Source organism: Epinephelus moara, chromosome 3 (genome assembly GCF_006386435.1).
Source record: "Epinephelus moara isolate mb chromosome 3, YSFRI_EMoa_1.0, whole genome shotgun sequence".
In the NCBI taxonomy this organism is placed as follows: domain Eukaryota; kingdom Metazoa; phylum Chordata; class Actinopteri; order Perciformes; family Serranidae; genus Epinephelus; species Epinephelus moara.
Window position 1 is genome coordinate 12,526,429 of NC_065508.1, and position 9,325 is coordinate 12,535,753.

General features: G+C 41.1%; 1 protein-coding gene across 1 annotated transcript in view; it reads right to left on the reverse strand.

Annotated features, from left to right (window-relative positions):
- LOC126388265 (von Willebrand factor A domain-containing protein 7-like) overlaps window positions 1-5,953 on the reverse strand; it is a 12,084-nt gene extending 6,131 nt beyond the window's left edge. Inside the window, exons 1-7 of the mRNA XM_050041284.1 lie at window positions 5,841-5,953; window positions 4,195-4,394; window positions 3,834-4,094; window positions 3,596-3,689; window positions 3,334-3,456; window positions 970-1,156; window positions 686-861 (exon numbers count right to left, since the gene is read on the reverse strand). Coding sequence (XP_049897241.1) covers window positions 686-861; window positions 970-1,156; window positions 3,334-3,456; window positions 3,596-3,689; window positions 3,834-4,094; window positions 4,195-4,371 — 1,018 coding nt within the window. The 5' untranslated portion in view covers window positions 4,372-4,394; window positions 5,841-5,953. The remainder of the gene's footprint in view (window positions 1-685; window positions 862-969; window positions 1,157-3,333; window positions 3,457-3,595; window positions 3,690-3,833; window positions 4,095-4,194; window positions 4,395-5,840) is intronic.
- Between the last annotated feature and the right edge of the window lie 3,372 nt (window positions 5,954-9,325).

A 9,325-nucleotide genomic window follows, 5' to 3' on the forward strand; every position in this document is an offset into this window, starting at 1 on the left:
ATTTAGATTTAGATTTAACAATTACATTTAACATTTTGATTTAGATGTAACATTTAATATTTAGGTTTAACTGTGACATTTTATTTGACATATTTCAAATATTGCTGTAAATGCTGTAAAAAGTGACTAAAAAATTCACAGCACTTTTTTTAAGCTAAATGTGGCAAAATGTTGCTATTAATTTCAGTGTGAGCCACTTTACAAATGGCATCCCATACACGAAGCGTAGTACTCACCACTGTCTTGGTTTGCTCAATGAGTGCGAGCACTGTGTTTCTCAGGTGTACATCTTTAGCAGCTGCATCAGTGAAGAGGAAGATCTCAGAACTGAAGCCCTGAAAGACTCATTTCTGGAGCATCTCCTCCACCAGTTGCTGTTAGTGAATTAATAACATTCCTGAAGACTTCTGGGTCTGTTGTCCTTGCCAGTGGCCCAAAATCTGAGGTTCAGGTGGAGATGCATGCATTTGTGGAGTGCTTCATGATTTACAAATACTGTTATTTTTCTTATTGTATTGCTGGCATTTTATTTGAGCAGTGATAATATTCAACCAACTATACAGCACATGACAGCACAAAAAGTCCACTGCTTTATATCACTGAGTTACAGTTTAGCAGGCAAGAGGATGAAGAAAGAAATATAAATTTTACTTCACTTCAGAGGGATAAAACATTAAGATCATACCTGGATCATTGAAAGGTACAAGAATGTAAACTGAGGGCTCGTCTTGTGTTCCCACTTTCCTGTCGATTATATCAGAAGTGACAGTCCTCACTGCTGCAATGTCATCGCTCATGCTTCCTGTCGTGTCGATCACAAAACAAAGAGCTTTACCAGATGCTTTGGAGATTCCCATCATCCTGAGGGATGGAGAGAAAAGGAAGGAGACAAAGAGATAAGAGATAAAAACCCTTTGCAATCCTCCTCCTGACCATGCATATCTGAAACATAGAGAAAGGGTTTCATACTGTAGGAATGGTTTGTCACCAGCAGCCCCTCGAATGTCCTCCAGGAGCTCACTGGTTGCAGCAATTGCCACATTTGCAGCTTCCATGTGGAAGTGTCCATGGCTGGATGTCAAAGTGTCTTTATTGATCCCTCCTATAGGTTCAATGTTACTTGTTCTATCAAGAAAACCTCCATGGTTGCATTTTCCTGTGTAGCATTAGAAACAGAATGAGAACAAAATGTTTTATACATCCTTACATAACCAGAGAATACCACACGGCTCTAGTTATGGTAGAATTGGTCTGTTGGTTGGTCCACCACTTCGGTCCAAACGCAATATTTTAACTACCTAATGACACCACCAATTGCTGGAAAGCTTTTTCAGAGCTGTTAAGTATTAATTAATACTACATACTAATAATAGCAGGCTTAATTAGTGTGTTCATGCTGAAAAATGACAAAATAAAGTGTACTCAAAACAGGCTGTATGTTGGGGTGTCCAATTGGTCACCTAGTAGAGCGGGTGTCCCAAAAGCTGTTCTATCAAATAAAGGCAAAGGCCAGAAAAATTATCTTTAAAATAAATAAATAAATAATAATGATAAAACAGGCTGTATGCATACTGAAAACACCTGATGTTTTGAGTGTGTTTTGATGAATACAATTGTCCCACAATGCAGTACACAGAAGAAATGGTGGAGCTGCTCACAGCTGGAGTAAGTAGGGCAAATTTCTGGCAAAACAGCTCCAGACACATCGCAGAAAACAAACAATATATATGTAAAATGTTCATTTAAGTTTATATGGCAGAGGCATTCTTAAGTTGCAATTTGATTACCTTTGCATAGCACATATATTGCATAATTTGTTGTTACTACAAAACAGTTAATTATGTTGAGTTCTGCTATGCTAACTACAAATACCGTTATACTATAAACTGGTAGAAAGTAAGTACATTTTCACAAGTACTGCACTAAAGCACAATTCTGGTGTACTCCCTTACATTGTAGATAAAAACAAATATTGTACTTTTTACTCCATTACATTTATTTAAGACTTTAGTTATTTAGGTAAATAATACAATATGTAATCAACAAACAAATGATGGTTTATTGTAGGTTGAGATAAGACTTAATTGACCCCTGAAGAGAAAATAACTACCAAGCAGTATATGCAGTAATTAAATGAGCCCCATCTTTACCAGCTGCAACATGAAAGTCATCTACACATGTATTTATAATCCAATAATATCCTCCTGAGACCCTTTGTCCTTATATGAGGACATCACATTTTGGGTTTCCTTGACCTCATACTTCATTCTACTTAACTTAGACCTGTTGTCCTTGTTTGTCGACACTTTTGTGCCATCTAGTGGCAGTAAGAGCACAGTACACTAATCCATGTAAAAACAAGATGGCAGCCATCTCTGCCAAGTCGGTCTGCATGCAGCCTATACCGACACAGAGGTGGACAAGGTCCAAAACCTGATCACATTTTATGGTTGAAACTTGTTTATTTTTATGATTAATGATGTTTGTAGTTTGATATGGTGACACATTTGACCGATTTTAGCAACAGAAACAAGCTAAGGTGCTGTTAATTAGGAAGTAGAGACATTGAGACAAGACACTGGGACTTTATTGTTGTCTCATTTGAGGACATTGGGACTTAATTATACTTAATTATTGTCCATTTGAGGACATTTGGATTTAATTATTGTTGACAATGTTTAGTTGATTCCAAATAGCTTGGAGAAATGCAAACAAACAAAAGTTCAGGTCTCAGGAGGATATTATACACATCTTTTAATATATAATATACACTTTTTTTTTTAACTGTTGATGGTATTAGTAGTTATTTGCCACTTGGTGGCCACACAAACAAGTTGTGAACACATTAAGATATTATCACCCTCTAAGTTGGTAGGCCAAAACTGTCAGCAGTTCCCATTTACAGAGTCAAATTATTTACCCCTTGAAGCCATGTTTGTGTCCACCTGATGACTGTGAATAATATTAACTCTCTTTTAGCTCTGTTTTAGGTCTTTATTGTCTCCTGAAGGAAATATTTGGCTCCTGAGCTGCTCAACACTCCAGTATGTTCACCAGCTAGCTGTTAACTATGTCTGTCTGCTGTTTGGTGATGTGCAGTTGGTGCACAGAGAGCTTTCGCAGGTTTTTGACGGCAGTGAGAATGGACCGAACAGTAAAGATGTGGGTGCCAGACAGCTTGAGAATGAGCTGAAACTCACCATAAAGTTCTGTGAAACCAAAGGGAGCTGCCTATTTGGTCACAATTCACACAGGATGATTATTTCTGAATATTTAAGCAACAAACCTGACAAACATGGCTTTTAAAATTCATATAATTATTAGTATAGTTACCTCTCGGTTTAGACACAAAATTAAAGTATCCTGTGGTTAGTATATTTTCCCTGAGAATATCCTCCAAAATGTTGTTCGTGCAGTTGTCTCCATTACAGTCGCGACAGGTTGCTCTGCTTTCAGCTGTGAGAAAGAAAATTTTGTCAGTCTTTTCTTTTGTAAAATGATCTCTGTAATCGCATTGCACCATCACATTTCCTCATCTCCGTTTCTTTTGTTTCGGTGACACGGCCACTCACACACTGACACATTATTTCTTTACCTGCTATGTTGCCAACGCTGGTGTCTGATCTGATCAGATTGGAGTTTGGGAGTTTGTTTCCCATCTCCACCCAGTTGCTATGACTGTAGAAATCCTATTATATAAAAACAACAACAAGCAGAGCATCTATTATCTAGCATACAGTATATTTATTAACACCAAGATATCTTTTTTGAAGTGTGACATTGAAGAAACAAAACTGTGATGTAAACAGAAGGAATGATAGAAGGAAGGCTACCTGTAGAGGGTGTAAGATTTGTCCCAGTATTTCTCTGGCAGCCTCAAAGTTCTGTTCCCTGTTGCTGGCTTTCACAGCTGCCAATCCATCTGTGATGATTTTTCTTCCCTCCAAAATTTGTTCATCGTCCATGTGATACTGTGCTTGGTCGAAAAGAGTTGAGTCTACTCGTTTATTCTTTGTTTGGATCAATTGGATGGTTTGGAGGAAGCTCTTGGATGGCGCTTCACAGGCAGCAGCAACAGCCTCAACAGTCAGAGACTGTGGACACAAACACACGCAAAATGAATAATACTAATAATAAAGCCACTGGTCATTTAACATAAAAAGTCAATATAAAGTGGTTGACATTAATCCTTACAGGAAAAGTGAAGTCTTTGCCCTCAGCCAGGGCCAGAGCACGACATGTCTGCGCAGTGGTATTTAAGATTGCTCTCTTAGTGATCTCCTGATGACTCAGAGATTCTCCACTGGATAACCCAAACCCAGAAGCTCCGGTCTGCAGGAGCAGGAAACACAACGCAGCCAACCCAAACATCACTGCACAACCTGTCAGAGAGACTAACACAAACACAATAGCTTATTAGCTCAGGGTGTACAAACATTTTTGAATGGGGGCCAGCTTAGATAATGGGAACATACCTGGGGGCCAGCCACTTCTCACATCAAATGGATTAATTAAAAAAGAAATCACAAACAAATGAGACAAGCTCAAGTGGTCCATATTTCAGTTAAAATGTATTCAGCTTTAAACTGCTGCTGAATGCAGCAGCCCTCACTGTCCTCACTTTAAGTTTCTTTGCTACCTAGAAGCAAATGTCTGCTGGTAGGTAACCATTTTGTTTGCTTGTTTACAGTCTGTTTATGAAAACACATCAGTTCTGTCTGCATAGTTCCTACTTGTTGCATGTTTACAAACTGTACAATAGTCCTGCCATTGTGAAGTGAAGGAGAGAAATACAAAATGATCTTAATTAACCAATACTGTGTAGTGAGCCATGTATATACATACAGTCAGGTCCATAATTATTTGGACAATGATACAGTTGTCGTCATTTTGGCTCTGTACACCACCACAATGGGTTTTAAATGAAACAATGAATACCTGCTTAACGTTCAGACTCTCAGCTTTCATTTAAGGCTTTTTTCAAAAATGTAGTATGAACCGTGTAGGAATTACAACCATTTCTTCACACAGTCCCCCAACTTTAAGGGCTCATAAGTATTTGGACAAACTAATATAATCATCAATTAAACAGTCAGTTTTAATACTTGGTTGCAAATCCTTTACAGTCAATGACTGCCTGAAGTGTTGGACACATAGGCATCATCAGATGCTGGGTTTCTTCCCTGGTGATGCTCTGCCAGCCCTTTACTGCAGCCGTCTGCACTTCCTGCTTGTGTTTTGGGTGTTTTGCCCTCAGTTTTGTCTTCAGCAAGAGAAACGCATGCTCAATTGGATTAATTTCCTTTGATCTAGAACCACCGTCAGATTAAAATTTAAGATAAACTTTACTGACTGCACACAAAGTTGCTACTAAAACAAGTTTAGATTTTTGGTTATAAAATCAACCTCCTAGAGTTGACAAACCTCTGAATAGAGCAGGATGTAACGCAATAAACACAGAATTTCTGTCCTGCACAGCAGGTCACACATCATAACAACAATTTATTACTTCACATTAACACAAAATAAGAATTACAATTTTAGGCGATTTGGCTTTTTGGTTAATGGAATTTAAAGTTATTATTTTATAAACATTACAAACATTTATTAATATAGTACAAATTCTTTCATCCTCAAAATTCAAGACATGGAAACAAAACACTAAAACAGTAACTTAACTGTTCTGGTACTGATTAATAAAAACATCTTTTAAAATGATAAATGATTTTCCTGTGTAATGTAGTCACAACGCAGTGTCACAGTAGTAATTATAAGATGCTGGTTCATATAAAAATGTAAAAACATAAACATATGACATGTTTAATATGATCATACTGTACCTTAGGTCTTGATGTTGACTTGTAAATTTCACTTTTCTGTAGCTACGACTTGATTTATAAAGCTTCACATCCAGGGAGGAGTCATTACTGTTCTGGACTGGTTTGACTTGTTGCCTTGGTCTGTTAACATCATGGGTATGATTTGGTTGTTGAAATAGCATGATGATGCAAACAGGATACTGCTACTGCTACTTATGGTTGAAAGAAAAGAAGTAAACAACAGAGCTTTCTGCTGTGACTGTTTGAATTTTTTACTTTCCCTTCTGATGACAGATGATGTGAGAAACCTGTTGTTTCACTCAAAGTACCTGACAGCATGTGCTACAGTACAATACAAGGACCAGTGAGGATCATTACTCCCATTTTACTGAAAACACATGAATCCTTACAACTGAAAACACTTAAAACATGGTCTTATTTCTGTTTCATGTTCTGTTCAGAAAGGAAACCTTATCGGTGCATGAATCATAAGTACATTGTTGTAAAAAGTTGTGGAACAGGAAGTTTTGTAAATCATGACACGCTGCATTAACGAAGAAATACAATTCCTGCTTGTCACATACATCACATGATGATTGTGACGACCCACTCTGATTTGCATCTCCCTTCAGGAGCCTGGTGGGTGGAGTCGGGTCATCAGGGAAATTCAGCTCACCTGAGCAAGCTGGAGGACGATGTAAGCTGGTGGCAGTCAGCTAAGTCTCTCCCTCTCCTGGCCTCCACCCAGTTTGGCTTAGGTAACATTTGGTTCATTACTTCACTCACTCCATTTTAGTTATGTAAAATAAACTTTTCAGTTACAACTCATGTGTGGTCTCCCCACTTTGTCCAGTCTTGAGCCGGGTTGTGCAATGATGCACCTGGACACATCAACAGTAGCCCTTTTTTAGATAGGAATTGTGCAAATTTGCAGGAAAGCCCACTCAGTCTTTTTTTCAGCATTGGCGGTATGAAAACAAAATCGGGGAGTGCGGCAAAATGCCGCCTACCTAATTTTGTTTATACAGAATGTGCCTTTTTCGGGGCAATGGGGGGCGTGAGCAAGTAACAAAACGTGTAGCTCAGCATGTGACGTAAACAGTGACGTGGGAGGGAAGCCGCGGCTGGTCAGTCCTTCGGTGATTCTCTTGTAAGTCGGCCCGTTCTTCACCACTCCTGTCACGTGATGGTTAATGGCCTCTTCATTTGCGAGGACAAGGAGGCTGCGCAATTCCTTGTCTCTCCAGTTGCTCATCTTTACAGTGTCTGTCAGGTTTGCATTTCCCTCTTGCTACCAGCTGCTCACTAATTCCTGCTATCAGCTGTTTAATGTTAATCCACCGCCAGTGGCTCGCACGTGTGGCGTCATCAAGTCATCAACATCCCCTCTCGTTGGAGAAGGCCGCCTCGGTCTTTTTAAACTAAAAGGGTTCCGCCAATATGACTACCCTATGAGGTGGAAAATTGGGCACCTCGGAGCAACTTACCAATCCGGCTCTGTGTGTCTAAATGCTTGCAGCTTGCCGACAAAACAGCCCAACATTCGCGGAAAATCTGGCAGTGTAAAAGGGGGTATTGATGTTACCTGGGGCCACTGGGTATTTCAGGTCTTAAGGCAATCAGACATCCTTGTAGAGGCGACCCAGCTGAGACTGATCAAGGCTCGGCTTGTATCCGGGTAGCACTACCCCATGCATGGTTCTTCTTTATTAATACACAGCAATCTTAAAGCAACTTCTGCTTTCTCTGTGGCCAACCTGATGGCCCTTTGCCTTCTGGCCCCTGTGATTATAATATTTTACCATTCCTTGACCGACGCTCACACCTCATCTTAGATCAGTGACCTCTTGTCCTTCCCCTACACTCCACCAGATACATCATCCAAGGCCCTGTGCTGTAGCTGTCAACTCAGGGATAGAATGCAAGCTGAGGTGATCAGCCCTTCTGGATCCACCTGCTCCCTGGGACAGATGTTGTTGTCGCAGTCAGGTCATCCATAAAGGCCCGAAGGGGCAGCTGTTGGACACTGGACTTGGTGAGGGGCCCTCTGCAATGAACCTCAGCTGAGTTCACCAGCAAGGTTTATGGCAAGTTTAAAAAGGATCACTGAAATGGTGTGTACAGTAATGATATCCTTCTTGAGTTTGTGCCAACATTGTACACCCAGCAAAGACTCTCAGACTGAAGCTGTTGGACTAGTCTAAAATGAAGTCTCTGAACTTGCCTGGGATACGTGTAGGTTAAGTTTCTTCTCAACCAGGTTGTGGGAGAATGAACCCATAGGAGTTTGTAAGGGTCCAACCTCAGCACAACCAGGCCCCCCTGGGTCTCCCAGGTTTCCCTGATCAGACGGGGGACCAGAATCCAGCTCAGTGGCCTAGCGGTAGAGTGTCTGCCCTGAGACTGGGAGGTCGTGGGTTCGATCCCCGGCCAGGTCATACCAAAGACTATAAAAATGGGACCCATTGCCTCCTTGCTTGGCACTCAGCATCAGGGGATGAAATTGGGGGGTTAGATCACCACATGATTCCCGAGCGCAGCACCGCTGCTGCTCACTGCTCCCTCAGGGGATGGGTCAAATGCAGAGAACATATTTCACACACTCAGGTGTGTCAATCAGTGGGACATTAACTTTTTGACTTTAGAATCCCCCATTTCTGACCAAGGTATCCAGCTAGGAGTTCCTCAGGCAGGACACCATCAGGGCCTGGCAACAGTGTTGAAGAATATCTTTCCTTTAACACTATAAGCAGTGAGACTGACCTGAACTGATCAATGTTCTCTGGAATCCACACCCCTTCTGCACACCTCCACCAGTGAGCTATCCCGCCCCTCCTACAGATTACTTCAGGATATTCCAGTCCGTAGAGTAACCTTGGGCAGTTCTTTGCCCACCTCCTGGACCTCCTTCTAGCTGGGCTCCTTATAGTCAAAGTGCAGGGTTGGTTTCGGTGGATTGATCAAGGTTTTACAGTGGCCCAGATCTTGCTCCCTGGATTCATCACTGAAGGTGTATCAGAGATGGCGGTCAGTAGGTGAGCTGGCAACTGTGTGTCTGCCTCATTAGCTGCTTTGTAAACCCAAATGGGCTCGCTATAAATACAGCTTGCTTCCTGGCCTTCTCATCCTCTGCCTCTTATCCCACTTGGCTCTCCTCAAGGTCGTGAGCTTCTTGCAGAGGACGCTGTGCAGCACTATAAGAGGTCCCGTCTCCTCCCTCGCCTCAGAAAGGATTACTGAAATGGTAATGATTTGCTTCTTGAGCTTATGCCACTTCGACGTTGTAGACCCAGCAGAGACTCTCAGACTGAAGCTGTGAGTACACTTCAGGATATCTAAAGCTTCTCATCAGAACTGTGCTTCATTTATTGTTCCTTTACTTAAATGTTTGAGCTTAACTGTGCAGAATGATACATGTGCATATAGTTTGACACTAGAGGACTATTTTCACATTCATCTGCTGGAAGTTTCTCTGTGCTCACTTTAAATCTGAGTTTAAGATGCAC